The following is a 16,440-nucleotide window of genomic DNA, read 5'->3' as shown; positions in this document are numbered from 1 at the left end:
ATTATGTTCTAGGAGTGTATTACAATTTCAGGTTTCAACTAGGAACCTTGCGTCATACCATGTGAGTGTATTTCCCTGTATTACAAATGTCCATATGTCACCTTCTGGGTTCAACACCATTTGGTCCATTTTTCCACGTTCTTACTAAATTGTAATGGAATTGCCTTTCTCCATTTTGACCAATTTCAGAATTTTGATGTAAAAAGATCTCGGCTCGGAATCAAACATCGTTGGCATCCTCCACTTTATTGTTCGGCCACTTTTATTTTTGTTTGCTAAAATATATATATATATATATAATGAATAAATTATTTTCTTACCTATTCGGCCTTTCAGGCCGATGCATGAGAAAATAAAGGGGACAACAGGGACCTCAAAACCTGACCTCATACAAAAAATAAAATAAAATAAAATAAAATAAATGAGGCAACTCTCGGCTGTCTAGGCCGAGGCCGAGAAAATCAAAAAGATGCTAACCATAGCGTTGGCAGCCAAAAAAAAATCGATATTGAAGTCTCGGCCAAAAGGTTATCAGGCCAAGCCATTTAATGTTTGCAGCTTGATGGGCATAGTCATGATGCGGGGCACGTCATGATGTTTTGTTAAGCCAAAAGGTGATGTTGAGTTGGCCACTTGGCCATTAATTCAACACTGATTTGATTTGAGATAACAAGCATTTGATGGTAGGATTTGATTAATGACATTCAGTCAAGGAATGGTGTTTAATGGTGAAGTGCTGGCATTTTCCCAAAAACCCACTCGTCATTGTTGTCAGCATCAATTTTTATTTTTTATTTTTTAGTCAAGCGTGCCGAGTCGAGACAACTTTGGTTGAAGGAACGGAATTTTAATGCCGAATGCATTTTTATTCGGTGATGGTTTCTCAGTAGTTCTCAGACTAGTTTTCTCGACTGTCCTATTTTTTCTCGGCCCCATGTGCACCAGATAGTCGGCATTTGTTTGAAATTTCAAGTTAGACAACATCATTTCAAGCCTTGGTTCTGACATCATTGGAAAGATAAGTTTTTTTTAGGCCGAGCTCGGCCAATTCGTCGAGGCTATGAAGTGGATGCACCACGGGGGAGAATTCAGAATAACATTCTGCCGAGTGGATACGAAGGGTTCTTCGACTGCGCTAATTTCCTTAACCATTCGACTTAGAGGCCGAAGCTCAAGGAAACTGGGGGGCAATGTTTGGGCCCAAATTTACACCATCGGCTCGAGCAATCGAGACCGTTGAATAAGCAGATTTTAGACCGTTAGATGATAAGGTGGTTGAAATGATTTTTAGTTATTATTGAGAAGTAATATTTTGATTTTAATCATAATATTATCTCTTAATATTAGCTAGGATAGTTAAAACCTAATTTTTGATATATCCAGTTAGTTGTTTTGGAAAAAATGATCTGATCCGTCTTCAAAGGATTGCGTGGAGACATTCGAATTGGCTCATTATATCAGACTCCAAGTGTATGCAGTCTCTTATGTGGCTAATTATGACCAAAACGTAAGTCCTATTTCTGATATAGAAGTGGGTGGTGCAGTTCAAATTGACTTGGAATTCATGGATGGGATTGGTACACATGATCTTATCTAGGAATTGGTGAAGGAGTCATGCATGCATGTGGTATTCGGCAGAAGATTATGATAATGGATAAAGGTTATGATAATGATGGATAAAGGTTGTTAGTCAAAACAGGATTGCATCAGGTTACAAGATGACAGCAAGTTTGATAAGACGTGGGTCTAGCAACCAACAAAGACTTAGAGTCATAATGCAATTGGGATTGGTTTTCGTGACTTGAGCTTGCAGATCTCTATAAATACCAAGCGGCAGACAACATTCATAAGACCTCCAATTCAACACACAACTGCCATGCGCAAAACCTCTCAAACATCTTGATAATTTTTTTATTTTCTTTTTCCCGCCGACACATCTTCAGTTTGGATAAATAGTACTGTGAAGGCAACCGGCGAACACCTTTAGTTTGGATAAACAGCACTGTTGCCGTAGAATCAGCCAACCGAGGAGCACCTTCAGTTTGGATAAACAGTATTGCGTCGAGGCCGACTGGTTACCTATCCAAGTCTCGGTTGAGAAGGGTTTCCGAATCCTTATTGGCAGAGGTCATCTTATTAGCCTTTTTGGCGAAGTAAGGTGTTACGAGTTACGACATTCGGCACATTAAATGTCGAGTGGTTTTATGATTGGATACTCCCAAGTGAGTTTCAGAGTTCGGCATTTGATGGCTGAACCACATTTACCATCAAGACACATATTACCTTTGAATACTTGTGTCCATATAGTTTGGTGTTGATTCGACATGCTTATACTCTCACGAACATAATCACCGTGACCAAATCTGACGCCGACTATTTGTGAACTTCGCAGAACTAGCAGCCTTGTCTTCAGGCTCGAGAATCCAAATGCCGAGATTTGTTCCTTCCTCGGCTGCAATCGTAAGATAAAGAAGTCAGCAACGCGCTCAACGCAACATCAACAAATTTTACTCCTCAGCCGACGAGTTGGCATGCCCCGCATTCAACCGAATGACGTATTTAACTTATTAGTTACTCGGCCTATGCACCACGTAGGATTTGTAATTTTTAAGGTCAACAATAATATATCATATCTCACTCCTCCATCATCTGTGTCCTATGGCCATGGACAATACCCGTGGTGTGCGGATGTGCCATATGATAACCCACTAGATAAGTACTAAAAACATACCTCAAAATCTTAAGCCAAATCACCGAAACTCAAGGGTTCGAAATCTCATTTCATAAATCGTATATAAAACATATTTGTAAATTCAAGGAGTTTCATATATGCAATTCCAATAATTCATATCCGCTTGTAAAAACGTAATTTCAATAAATCATAATATTTCGCAAAGCAACTTAATATAAATCATGAATTCTATATAAACCATAATTATAGAATCTGGAAAACATAATATAAAACGCATTAAATGCAAGAAATATGAAATGCATGCTAGGCTAATATTTTATAAAAATATATAAGTTATGAAGGGGTCCACTCACTAGTTTTTCCATTGCCGGAAGTCGCTCGAATTATCGAGGATGAAATCATTTCCCGCTAATGCGCCTAAACACAAATAGTGACCTTTTAATAAAACTCTACTAAAACATTATAATTTTGGAAAACGGATGGAGGATTCGGATTCGGCACGTTAAGGAACCTCAGGTTTTTCCTCCACGCACCATTGCGCGTGGCGGTCAACCGCCCCAACTCGCCAGAAAATCCAACAACTCCAAAAATTCCCAAATTTTACAAGAATGAATATCTCGATGAGAGGAACAACTTCCATACATGCGGCCAAGGCCAATTTTACCAGGAAAACCCCCAATTTCACTAGAACTCGTAGGAAACCTTAAAAATTGGGTGTTCTTGATTCGACTCCAAACAAGCTCCGACGCCCCAACCATTTGGGCTTTGTTCCTAGGGTTGAAGAGAGTCTATTAATGGTGGTGGTTGATGGAGTTAGCTTCACGATCATCGAATTTCTGCCGTGGCACCCCCGGAACCAACGAGTTCCATTCTTCACAAAATCAAGGCTAAATCTAGTGAAATTTGATTGGAAATGGAAGATGGGAGATCATGGAATGTTTTCCAGGTGGTGGACAGCGGCAATTTGACCGAAAATCATGACAGAATAGTGCGGAAAGGTCGAGTCGACAAGGAGGAACCGGGTCAGGGGTGATCCGGTGCTCCTCCACTCTCTCTTTTGCATTCCTTTCCTGTTCTCCCTATTGGTCACTCTCTTTTCTCTTCTTTCTGATTGGGTATCCCGCCCCTCCTTTCTCCCCTTTATCACTTCTCCCAACCATCTGTTTCTCCTTTCCTTCAATATGGGCCACACACGTGGCTTTCCAGATTTTGCTCTAGAAATCTGGAGCCTTCTAGAAATTAATCAATTTACTATTTTTTCCCCTTCTTTGTTTGTTAATAACTCCTTCCTTATAACTCCAAATTGCGTTCCGTTTGCACCCACATGTTCGTAATGACGAGTACTATGAGGATACGCCAAGAAAAGGAATCTTACTGACACGACAAGGCAGTCAACAAAAATCAACATATTTGCCTCGAAGGGCATTTTCATAAATTCACAAATCAAAATTCACTATGTTGTCTTATGTAATCAGTGAAACAGATTATTGTCATGAAGAAAGTTAAGGTTCCACTATAAAACCAATTAACAATATCAGGGGTAACCTAACCTCTTATAAGCCCATGCAAGATCTCTCCTCCCATCAATGTGGGACAAATTCTCAACACGCCTCCTCATGTGTGACGAATTTTCAAGTACAAATTTTCAAGCCTAATATGTTGACAACACAATGGGATGATGTGGAGCGCGTGTGGCCACAACACAACAAGGTGACGCGGAGCGCATGTGGCGTTTGGCTTCACGCGTGAGACAATTTGCTTTGATACCATGAAAAAAATTGAGGTTCCATCATAAAACAAATTGGCAATATAAGGAGTAGCCTAACATCTTATAAGCTCATGCAAGGTCCCTCCTCCCATCTATGTGGGACTAAACCTCAACAGTTACTGTATATAGTTGAAATTAAAAAATAATCTTATTAGTTACTATATATGGTTGAAAATTAAACATAATCTCATTATTTTAAAATTCCTTATTTTGAAATGTAAATTGCATTATTTAAGCATAGAGCAGCCACTAACACTGATGTCAAATGAACACATGTTATTGTTATTGACCTAATTGTTATTTAAGTATAAAACGGTCACTAACTCCTCTGTAATCTAAACCAAGTTTTTAAGCCGTCTAGGAAATTAATTGTCTCTGCACTAACTCACACCATTAATGTGAATCTAACAGTATTGTGAGAGAGATTGCATAAAAAAATTTCATCATGCATGTGGCATGTATCATGTGTCAATGTTACTGTTCCGCGCTAAATTTAATCACTTTATAAGCGAAGCTAGAGAGAATCAGAAACACATTATTTCATCCAAACTAGCATCGACCCTAATGAAGATGAAACTTTGCCAAACCTGCATTTCCATTTTCTTCTTCTTGCTTATCGGTCTTCTGACGAGCCAATCCGCCCTAGATTATAAGGCATTCGAGAAGATTCGGGTGCATATCGTCAACGGCTTCCAAAGCGAGACATTGCAAGTTCATTGTAAATCCAAGGAAAATGATTTAGGGGATCGAAATATCCCAGTGAACCAGGAGTTCAGTTGGAAGTTTCACATAAACATTTGGAGAAGTACTCTCTTCTTTTGCGACACACGATGGAGTCGAGGACATAAAAGATTTGATGCCTTTGCTGTTAGATACGCTTTAATGGATTACTGCAACGGGAATTGTGTGTGGAAAGCAAATGAAACCGCGATTTTCTTGCTTGATAATCGCAATCAAACATATATCGAGCTGCATAATTGGGAATGATGGTAACGACGTGAAATATATATATATATATACACACACACGCATACAGTGATCATATTTTAGAAGTGATGATAATCTGAAACCAATTAAAGATTGTTATATATTTTAATCTTTATTCCTCTATAAATCCTCCGTTTCAGAAATTCCAAAGCGTTTTCCCAAATCATTATATAACTTCCATGCATGGTATAATATAATCTTATTCATGAATCCAAATATCAAATTTGAGTTTCATGTCTTATATATGCAGTACTGTCAACGGGGCAAATCAGGGCCGGATTAGGATTTAGGGTTACACAATAATGCTATTTACCTAATTATATTGTTCAGTTTTAGCTAATTAAGAGATCAACACATTTGAAAACTTCTTGAGTTGTAAAGAAACTCGAAGTAAACTTTAGACATAAAAAAATCGGGCAAGAAATTTTGTAATTTCCACGTATTAAGGATTCAGATTACATCATGACCTTTTACACCAGGATTTCTGTATAGAATAACCAATGCTAGAAACACTTGAAGTGGATTAAGCCAATCCTTGCTATGTCCATGTTGGCTAAACTTGCGATGTTTCCATTGCTTAGACCACAAGGATTTGACAGAGGTAGAGATCGACTTCTTGTAGATTAAGGTTGTGTGAGCTGCTCAAACATAATTAATGAATTTGCTTATTTGGAATCTAGTCAATGGGTTACTTGAGTAAAAAACTTATGTCAGATTTTAAGTGGAGAAAATTGAGTTGCAGGGACTAAAGTCATATTTTCAGTTTATTTAATTAGCGTTAATACCTTGCAACATCATTTCCACATGTTTTAGAAACCAAGATTAGTAATTTTGCATACATACGTACGTGCACATATATTATTTTGCTTTACGCATCCATGTGACGTCACGTGCCAATTAAATAAGGATGTGTGCATAAATATTGACACAAATTTTTACTTTATTGATATCATGTGGCGTTATACCCATGTCATTAAGTCACCAAATTTTAACTGCGATATCCCATGTTCACTGTTTTTACATTTGTATACATGATCGAGAAAACTAGGTATATAAAAGGAAATATTTTATCACATAAACATTCATTTCATATTGTCTTTTGTATTCAACGATGCAGATAAATTATGGTTAAACTGAACGTGATCTTATTATTATGTTAATTACATAACCATACAAATTGCCTTCGTAAACAAAGCGCGTGCCTGCTGCTATGAAGCCCAACGAGTACTCCAGCTCGCACACACATTAAAAATATTGATAAAAAATTCTGCCAGGTGAATTCTCTTCACCCGTCCACGGGTGCCTGACAATGGAGTTTTCGTCGACGATGGATAATAACTCGTGGACGAAGAGCGCAGCTAATCGCATGAAGGGAGAAACAGGAGTTGGGACCAAAAAGAATGGAAAAATATGTTGTGAACATTGCTGCCATTGTGGAATGTGATGATGCTATGTCGATCTCTAGCTAGCTGGCTAGCTTGAACTTCGTTACAGTACTGGGAAGTAAGTGCTGTTGTTTCTTGATGGCTTATACTGATATTGATCGTATAGAGGATAGAACAGTGACATAAACAACTTAAGTGTGTTTAAATAGTGACTTATATATCTCTAACCGATTAGGAAAGTGTAAATTCAGATAGTAACTGGGAGAAAAGTATGAAGCTTACCTACCTAAAAAAGGATAACTAAACTCGCAAGGAATACAAAAAGGGAAATATAAACTGGCTTTCTGCCAACTTGGACATTTTTATTTCTGATGTTTTCTTCCTCCCAACCATTGCATGAATTGAACAGCTGCTTTCGTCCCTGTACATGTGCAGTACATAAAGTGAAGTGGTCAGCTCAGCTCTGCTGACTTGTAATCTGAGTTGGCATCTGGTCGAGTACACGTCTTAACTCGATGGTAGGAACGGTGACATTATTTATTTATCATGGATGAAGCTGATATAACTTTTAAATTAAATTCATCCAAAAAATAATAATAATTAAAGTGGTTACTTCAAGAAAATAGATCGATAGTCACTAATATAGTGGTACAAGATGAGCTGATTTAAAGTACTATGTGTTTTGAATCCCACATCGGTCAGAGGGAAATGAGAAAAGCAATTTAAATAGGATTACTCTACTCTAACTACCACCGAGGTATTTTGTGATAAAATCTCATACTTGACGAATTGGACAAGTAGTAATTACTAAGTTGGAGACAATATTGGTGTTATTGGAGTGGACCATTAGTCCATCAACCTGAAAAATTCAACACTATGGGTGCCTAATAATATACAAGTACGGTTATTATTTAGCCAGTTTGACCACATGGTGTGTTGTGAAAGGTGATAGATTTGATCATATTTTGTTTGTTGAAGCTTAAGCTGCGAGGTGTTAATTAAAGGTGTACGTAGTAGTTACTAGTTATAAACACTGATAAGCAATAGCTCTTAATTAATTTTCTTTTCTTCTGCATACAAAATCCTTAATTATTATGTTTAATTAACCGGGGAATTTGAGGCAAGGTGGATTTGAACTAAATTTTTTTTTGACAATATGCATGAGGCGTAATATATGACACAAGTTCATAGTTCTACGCGAAATACATGAAATTTATAAATGAAGAGACTGGGTACATACAAAGAAATTAAAGACACTAATTAAGCTGATTTAACTATAAACATTAATTAATAATATCTTGTACAGCAATACAGAATGTAAATACTTTTAAAATTGCAGCTGCTGGAAGCATGGAACGCTAATAATATTGATCCAAACCGGAGGGAGGAATCTCGCCTGGCCACGGCCACGGGCACTCAAGGAAGGGGTTTTCGTCGAATGTGGATAACGTCTCGTGGGTGAGGAAAGCCGTTAAAAGGAAGGAGAAGCAGGAGTGCAGACCAAAAATAATGGAGAGACAGGCGGTGATCATGGGTGCGATTGCCATAGATAATGATATCTCTGAAGCTTAGAAGCTTAGCTAGCTAGTTAGATCTTCGTTGCTGCAGACTGAGCTGTAATTTTGTACGTTTAGAACGATTTTTGTTTGAGTTTGATCAAATATAAAGATGGATCCCAAAAACAAGTCACACAAGTGTTTTTAAATAGTGAGTATAAAAGTACCCTAATTGACTAGGAAAATATAAGGTACCTTAATCGTTTAGGACAAATTAAAGACTTCCTAAAACGGGTAACTAAAATAAGGTGGTGATTAGGAAATATTTGTTTATTTTAAAGTACTTTCTAGTCTATTTTGAACTAGCCTAGGTATTTGTGGTTCAAGTAATTAAGAATGCTTATCAGTGCACATGAAATGCTCCATTCAAACCTCTCCTTCCCCAATATAACTTGTATTTACCGGAGTTAGAAGGAATGATCAGGTTTTGAGATTTGGTTGCAGAAATGATCAGCTTTAGTAACGACGACATATTAATTATATATTGATAACTCAACAATAACATAACAACCACGTAAGGATGATATAATAATAACATAATAGACATTGATCTTTTCTGCAACAAAATATCAAAAACTAATCTCCCATACTAATTGCCTTGGTATTTATTTGGTTTAATTGGATTAATAGGTACCGTGGGGATATGATAGTTGGAAGATGGCCCCTGTGGTGAAGACTGTTAGGATTTAGACCCAAAATTGAAAATTTCGTCAACTCTTCATTAATTTTTAGCACATGAGGCTCACAAGAGACTAAAAAGATGAAGTTAGCTTCACATGTAATCCCCACGTGCTAACAATTAACGGAAAGTTCTATGTTAGCCTAATATGTGCGGTCACATGCTAATAATTAACAGAGAGTTGATGGAATTTTCATTTTGGGTATAAATCCTAACAAACTTTACCACAAGGCTTAAATCGTTTTTTACCACATGAGCTATCTTCTAACTATCCTATTACCACACGGGGACTAATAATCCAATTGGGCCTATTTATTTAACTAGTCTAGCTTGTTTCTTAACTTGTTTCCCTCCCAATTATTGGATTAATATTACTAACACGAATCTCCCACCCCATTTTTTTTTTTCAAAAAAGCTTGTATTATGCGAATGCAGTTTGTGGGTTAGGCTCAGTTAGTTAGGCCGTCCTCCTGTATCCAAACAGAAACCAAAAATACTTGAAGCATCTTGCATCCTTCCTCTCAGAAACAAGTTCTCAGATTTGAATCATTTAATTTTTCATCATGCCAAAGCAAAGCATGCCCAGCTTTCCATGATTTTTTTTTTTTCAGTTAACATATGTAAAGAATATACACAAAAAGGGACCAAACCAAACTCGAAACCACATCAAGCCAAACATTTTTGTATTGGAATTATTCTGATTCCTGACTTTCACTATGTTTATTAAGAGCATATCCAAGAGAGTCTACAAAACTAAATTTATAGTGCCACGTATGATTTTTTTGTGCTACAACAAAGTTGTAAAATGAGTCTTTAAATTTGAAAAAATGTCCTATACTTTCTAAAAATAAAATACTAAAAGAAGGTCACACGTAGCTCCCACACTATAATCCGTAATGAGATACCTATAAACCATGAATTTGTTTGACTAGAAATTCGCCGCCATCAATAATTAAGATTGGTGTAAAAACCCACATTCCTACCCTAATTGAGTTACAAGCCCCTGCAGCCTTAAAGCGCTTTAAAAATAAAATAAAAAACTTAAAGCGGCTCCAGTGAGGAAAAAAAAAAAAAAAAAAAAACCCTTACTAGTGTTTTGGTATTATCAAAACAATTTAAGTGTTTGTCCAAGAAGCGCTTGCATTTCAAATAAAAAAATTGTTTTTAATAAAAGCGCTTAGAAGGAGAAGTTCTTCTCGTAAAAGAATTTCAAAGGGGTCATCCCCCGTCAGTGGCTTGTTTGCCCAACACGATATGAGTGTACATGAAAGGACCACTTCCAAACGAGCCTAAGCCCTACAACTGCCATGGTCACTTCAAATAACTCTTCGACCAAGAAAACCCAATTCCATATTCTTCTGGGTTAACAAACTTCAACTCCTAATCTCTCAATCCATAGGTTGATCAACAGTTTTATCAGCCTCGCAATTCTCTTGGTCTAAAACTTGATCACCTGCCTACCAGTAACTTTGACATTAAACAAGAAATTTTAACGCGGGACATTGACTTTAACCAAGAAATTTTAATGCAGGCCGTAAGCACAAAATGGCGATACAACGTTCTTGCTTCCCAAGCAATTGATCAATCAACGCGACGTGTAACATACGTTGGATGACCGGCTAAATCTTCCGGATTTGTAGTAGAGTAAACAAGTTTCCAAACCCTCTCCAAGCTCAACAAGGAGTTGGTTGAAAATTGAAATGGTTAGGTTTGGCAAGCGTAGCTATCAGCAATAGATTAGCTGCTTATAAATACAGAGTTTTGAAAACACATTAACTGTAATCAGTTTATCTTGCTGTAATTAGTTCTTAATCTTCATCTCAAAGTTTTCTTTCTCCGTAACTGCAATTTTAACAGAACAAAAAAGAGAAGTGAAAATGCAGATGAAGATTGAGAGAGTCTCTGAAGATCAATGCAAACCATCATCTCCGATTCCAGACAACCTTAAGAGCTACAAACTCTCTTTGCTAGATCAGATAGCTCCCATGTTTTATGTGCCAGTCATTCTTTTCTACTCAGCTCCTGCAAACATTGACGATACCACCATTGTTGATAAGCTGAAGAAATCTTTATCAGAAACCTTGACCAGTTTCTACCCTTTGGCCGGAAGGATTGAGGGCAATGCATCTGTGGATTGTGAAGACGGAGCTGTTGTCTTCACAAGAGCTAGAGCTAACATTTAGCTCTCTGAGATACTAAAAAGTCCGGAAATGGATTTAGTGCAACAACTTCTTCCACTTGATCCCTACAATATTAGAATGGACAAGGCAGTTGCAGCGATGGCCGTTCAATTGAACTTCTTTCACTGCGGTGGCATGGGCATTGGAATCTGCCTTTCCCACAAGATCGCAGATGGTGCAACATTGTCTTCGTTCCTTGATGCTTGGGCTACAAGGTCACGTGGTGTTTTTGAAAACATCACTCCCTCCCTAAATTCAGCCACCATCTTTCCACCTAGGGACAAACAAATCTTCATGCCATCCAATTTGATCAAGAGAGAAAAGTTCGTGACAAAGAGGTTTGTGTTTGATGCATCCAGCTTGGCCAAGCTGAAAGTCAAAGCATCCAAGGGTTTGTGCACGGACAGCCATGCTCCTACTCGTGTGGAAGCTCTGACAGCCCTTATATGCAAGTCTAGCATGAACGCAAAGATTGGTACATTGGGTAGGGGCAGGCCATCAATGGCGATATCCCATGTGGTGAATTTAAGGGAACGAATGGCTCCACCTTTGCCAGAGCATTCTTTTGGTAATATCTGGCGGGTTGCTGTTGCATCCATAATGAAAGATGAAAGCAAACCAGAGTTGCATGACTTCGTGGTTCGATTAAGAAAAGTAATAAGGAAGATCGATGATGATTGTGTGAGGAAACTGCAAGGTGAAGATGGGTTTTCACATGCTTGTGAGCCTCTAAAAGAAACGAGTGAATTGGTCTGCGATGGAGAGGTTGAGTTTTTCAGGTTCAGCAGTTGGATTAGGTTTTCCCTGTACAACACTGATTTCGGATGGGGAAAACCCACCTGGGCATGCATTAGTAATGTGCCCATCAAGAATGTTGTCATACTGTTGAGTAGTAGCTCGGGTGACGGAATAGAAGCATGGGTGACCTTGGACAAAGAAGACATGGTTAAATTTGAACATGATCACGAGCTTCTAGAATTTGCTTCTGTGGCACCAAGCTCTTAAACCTATGTAACTAGGTTTATGTCTTCCAGCCAGTCCTATGGTTCAACTAATTGATGTACATAGTTTACACATTTGTAAATTACCATCATTTGCTCAGGAACATGTAGCCGAAAGTACAAGTCCAGTAAATGCATTTTAATGATGAGTTAGGGCCCAAGAACATTCATCACAACTAAAGCCAATCAGATATATCAATATATTAGAAAAAAGCACACGCAAACAGATTCTTTCTGAGATCCATGGATAGTTATTATACATATACAGAAACGAGACTAAGTAGTTAAGTACTTCAAACCAATTAAATCAACTCCAAGTGAATAAAATTACCTGTATTTTGTAGCTTCTTTCATGTTAACCCTTATCAACTATACCTCTATGTTCACCGTGCTGAATACATAATGCAGCTTCTAACTCCTGTTTTGTTGTTTCGTGCAAATGGTATCTGTGAAAATCCCAGAATCACGAACTTCAATGCTGTGGAACGTTTCTCCAAACGTTAGGGGTGAAAAGAGCTGAAAATAGAGGGAAAAACAGACAAGGCTATGGACAACTATCAATTAGTGTTCAACCTTTCATAGCACACGGGCATGCAATGCTCCCACCCAATGATCCAAAAAAGCAACAAAACAGAAATATGAGAACTTCTAACTTCATAAGTATATCCCTCTACCATTAGCTTGGAGATGTCTGGGTTGGGTCCAAGCAGCTAACAACTGCTTCACTGCTAACAGCGTTAGAAGCAGCAATCTCTTCCAAGTGCTTCCAGGTGGCTGCATGTTTTGCTTTAACCTCCTCCTCTTTTGCTTCATCTTCTTGAAATTTGAGCAAACACTCCTCAAATAGCTCAGGATCAATGTCAGAGTAGATTTTACGGATGTTTAATGTCAACCTCCGTGCCACTTGGTTCCAGTGGTTGCGGCCATTCTTCTCCAAAGCAGGAAAGATAATGGGCAATATGACTTTACGGTTTTGTCTGATCAAGTCCTCGATGTGGTCATTGTTCCACAAGTACAAGGCCCTCTCTGCCACCTGTAAAAGCACACATCAGTCAGCTCAAGGTTCTTGGTCAGGATATACATGGAAAGTGAGCTTTACCTCCCTAAAACGATAACATTGTCAAAAGCAAATATTTCAGAAGAACTTACCTTAAAGTAGAATATGGAAGGAAATACAATGATAATGATCAAAGATATAAACAAGAGTAAAAACAAAACAAATAGCAGAAAATACTTATCAGAATCAATAAAAGGTGACACGCAAAACTTTTGGGAGTGCAATGGGAAGAGAGAGATGGGTTTCTTCAAACAGACCAAATATTTATAAGCACAAAGAAATAATAAATTAAATGAAGACCCAGCTCAATACCTGAAAGTGTGAACTGCTCAAGCAACGAGATATTTGGCGGAAGAGTGGTACCATACATGTTTGAAATTCTGCTGGCTGAGTTGCCTCTAAAGTTTCCTCGAGCTCACTTAGGAACATGACTTCCTTTGAACTATTTGTGATTGGCCAGTACTTTAACAGCCCTCTTATAACAGTATCTGCAAGCTTGCAATCTTTCTCGACAAACTGTGAAATGCAGTAGGACAACTGCTGATGGTACATTTGTAAGCATCTTGGTTTGTGAAGGGGGATCAGAGCCTGAACTAGGAAAAGTTTGTGTTCTTCTTTAAGCGGAAGAGCAAATCCATTGATTATACTGCCCAAAACCTCTAAAAACTCAGCAATCCCATTGTGCTTTTCTGTTTCAAAAATAAATCGGAAAAATATATTGTTGATCGCCTTCCTAATGAATGGGCGATGCACCATAAACTTTCCATAGACACGATGCAGAATTGTTTTTAAGTACTCCCTTTCCCTAGGATCCTCAGAATCAAAGAGATCCAATAATTTGAGAACAAAAGACTGATCAATGTACTTCTTAGCGACCTTTGCATCTGTCTCGGGCGATGCAACAAACCTCAGAAAAAGTTCGTACACAATCTGTAAGTGTGACCATGCAGGGTCCATCAAAGGCTCCTCCTCCTCCACATCAAATCCTTCTAAAACCTTATTCTCACGGGGCTGTGGAGAGAATGACCTGAACAAATTCACAGTCACGACCTTTACAACTTCTTGCACTATGATTTCAGTGAACTTTCCATTTGCAGAAGTAACATAATCTACAAGCTCTAGCAACGTCTGCCGCTTGATGTCTTTTTCTCTCAGATTTTTCGTTGGGTCAGTGAAGTCAAACAGCACACAACATAAGTTCAGCTTCTTCACAAACAAGTTATGCTTCTCAGAGTTTGGTACATCTCTAAACGCTGGAAACGCTTCATAAGAAGTGGTAACAGAATTCAGACTTGAGTTGACAAGTTGAGGGAGCTTACTTCCATGGCCATATCCTAAATTTGAATCAGAATCAAGGCCCGAAAGAGGTACGCTATTTGAATTAATTGGCCTATTCCCTACATCACCGCTTCTTGAACCTATAGAGGAAGCATTCAATGCAGGGGCAGAAGAACCCCCAAATTCACGATTCTCGGCTGACTTAGACGGCTTCCTAGGAAGCTTACCAATTAAATTCTTGATCATGACTTCAAAAACAAAAGACCCCAACCACAAATCGTGTCAAACCCTCAAAGCAGAACTGAACCGAAAATTTGATACCTCAGATAGAAGAATCAAACCAGATACACACTCAATGAGCAACAATCGGCACTATAAGAAATTGAAAACCCAGATAGAGACACCCATTTCCATAGGAAGATTAAACTACTCCCAGGAGCAAATAATCAAAGCAAGCAAGTTCCCATGTTTTCATGTATCATTCTCTTCTAGTGATCTTCAATTTCTCTACATCTCTAACAGTATAGTAGAAACATTTGACACCTTCTAAGGTCAAATTCAGTAACCCACAAGCAGAAACTGATTTAAGCCAAAGTCCAATAACGACTTCCCAAATTAAGAAAAGCTCGTCTTTAATCTACTTCCAGGTAAGGACAGCTTGAAGACTACATATATATAGATATATTTACCAAATCATCAGCTAAACCCAGTTAGCTCTGCAGCTGACACGATCTGGGTGCGATCTGAAACACAGAGATAGCATTCCACAGATATCATTAACAATGAAATAATCCAAGGGAAAGTGATGCCTAAAAGAAAAATCTAAAAGGGTGCGAGCCAAAAAGTAAAAGGTTACCAAACTCGAGTGTAAAAAGATGAAATTTTTATACTTACAGAATCAGCAGGAGTCTAAGCAGTGCAAGAAAGCAAGGAGCTTTTCTTCTATTAAATTTTGGGTCACAGAGAGAGAGAGAGACGAAGAAGAAAAGGTGACCAGGAGAACAGAAAATTCAACAATTTCAGTCCCTATAAAATCCAACCTTTGAGAGAGAGTGTTGAAAGAAGGTAAAAGTTGGGAAAAGAGAAAAGGTCGAGGAACCAAAGCTCTCTAACAAAAACTCTCTGTCTAACTTGGACTTGGAGGGAGGGAGGGAGAGCACTATGGATTGACACATTCAATAGAAATAAGCGTCGACAAATTTTTACAAGTCGTACTTAACAGAAGTAATGAAAAATTATATTTTTTAAGTTAGTAACTTTTTAACACATATATCTTATTATTTATATAATAACATATGACGTACCACTTCGTACACCGGTCAGATTAAAAAATCTATCCACCTCCACATCATTAGAGCGAGAAAAGTGAACATTAATCCCACCACGAGTGACTGAGTGAGAGCAACATGAAGGAAAAGTCAGCCAACTGAACTCACTGCCAACTCATCGAACCAGAATCTCTCCTTTGTGTTTTTTCCTTTTTTCTGGATATTCTTAAATCGTATCCATTCATTATACATTGTGCGGCTAGAAATTATTTTAAATATTTTATTTAAAATTAAATATGAACAGTAACTGACAATAACTGAACGTAAAATATATGATGAACATATTTAAGAATTCCCAAGATTCTCATAAAAATGATCGGGAGAGAATCCCCGTTCCTTTTGTTGGGATGTTTCCTGCTTGTTATTCGACTAACTTTTTTTATTGTTTTTTAAGAGATTCCAAAAAAGACCAATATCTTTAGTGGAGTTTATGATCATTATTACTCAATGTTTTAAAAGACGAAGGCCTTGAGGCATGAGGCTTTGCAATTAAAAGTTTTGAAACTTGACCTAAATTTTTATGTTTCAG

At 37.9% G+C, this 16,440-nt stretch overlaps 2 protein-coding genes across 4 annotated transcripts; one reads left to right on the top strand and one right to left on the bottom strand.

The window, feature by feature from the left end:
- The first annotated feature begins 9,253 nt into the window (after window positions 1-9,253).
- On the top strand, window positions 9,254-12,348 carry LOC103949891 (stemmadenine O-acetyltransferase). The gene is given in 1 exon segment (XM_009361030.3): window positions 9,254-12,348. A coding segment is annotated over 1 exon segment (1,308 nt). The 5' UTR covers window positions 9,254-10,944; the 3' UTR covers window positions 12,253-12,348.
- A 77-nt stretch (window positions 12,349-12,425) lies between these two features.
- Window positions 12,426-15,751, bottom strand: LOC125471449 (serine/threonine protein phosphatase 2A 57 kDa regulatory subunit B' theta isoform-like). Of its 3 annotated transcripts, none has more exons than XR_007253632.1 (4): window positions 15,478-15,751; window positions 13,618-15,326; window positions 12,822-13,281; window positions 12,426-12,726 (listed from the first exon to the last, which is right to left on the bottom strand). XR_007253632.1 is itself a non-coding variant. In XM_048571819.1 (3 exons), the coding sequence occupies exons 2-3, from the start codon at window positions 14,827-14,829 to the stop codon at window positions 12,925-12,927; spliced, it is 1,569 nt and encodes a 522-aa protein (XP_048427776.1). In that variant the 5' UTR covers window positions 14,830-15,326; window positions 15,478-15,751; the 3' UTR covers window positions 12,426-12,924. The 3 variants fall into 3 exon arrangements, 1 of the variants encoding a protein (XP_048427776.1); XR_007253633.1 differs by having other exon boundaries at window positions 12,426-12,694; XM_048571819.1 differs by having other exon boundaries at window positions 12,426-13,281.
- Window positions 15,752-16,440: the final 689 nt, after the last annotated feature.

This window comes from the organism of the source record quoted next, unplaced genomic scaffold, assembly GCF_019419815.1.
Source record: "Pyrus x bretschneideri cultivar Hongxiangsu unplaced genomic scaffold, Pyrus_bretschneideri_v1 Contig6, whole genome shotgun sequence".
Classification (NCBI taxonomy): Eukaryota; Viridiplantae; Streptophyta; class Magnoliopsida; order Rosales; family Rosaceae; genus Pyrus; species Pyrus x bretschneideri.
The sequence above is the reverse complement of the archived record's forward strand: the minus strand, read 5'-3'. Positions and strand labels throughout refer to the sequence as shown.

What these genes read in the sequence shown, in the direction of transcription:
- LOC125471449 (XM_048571819.1), bottom strand. Translation starts at nt 14,829, where the DNA reads ATGATCAAGAATTTAATTGGTAAGCTTCCTAGGAAGCCGTCTAAGTCA. An exon ending in TGAGCAGTTCACACTTTCAG is followed by an intron (nt 13,282 to 13,617) that starts GTATTGAGCTGG and finishes GTGCTTTTACAG; the next exon opens with GTGGCAGAGAGGGCCTTGTA.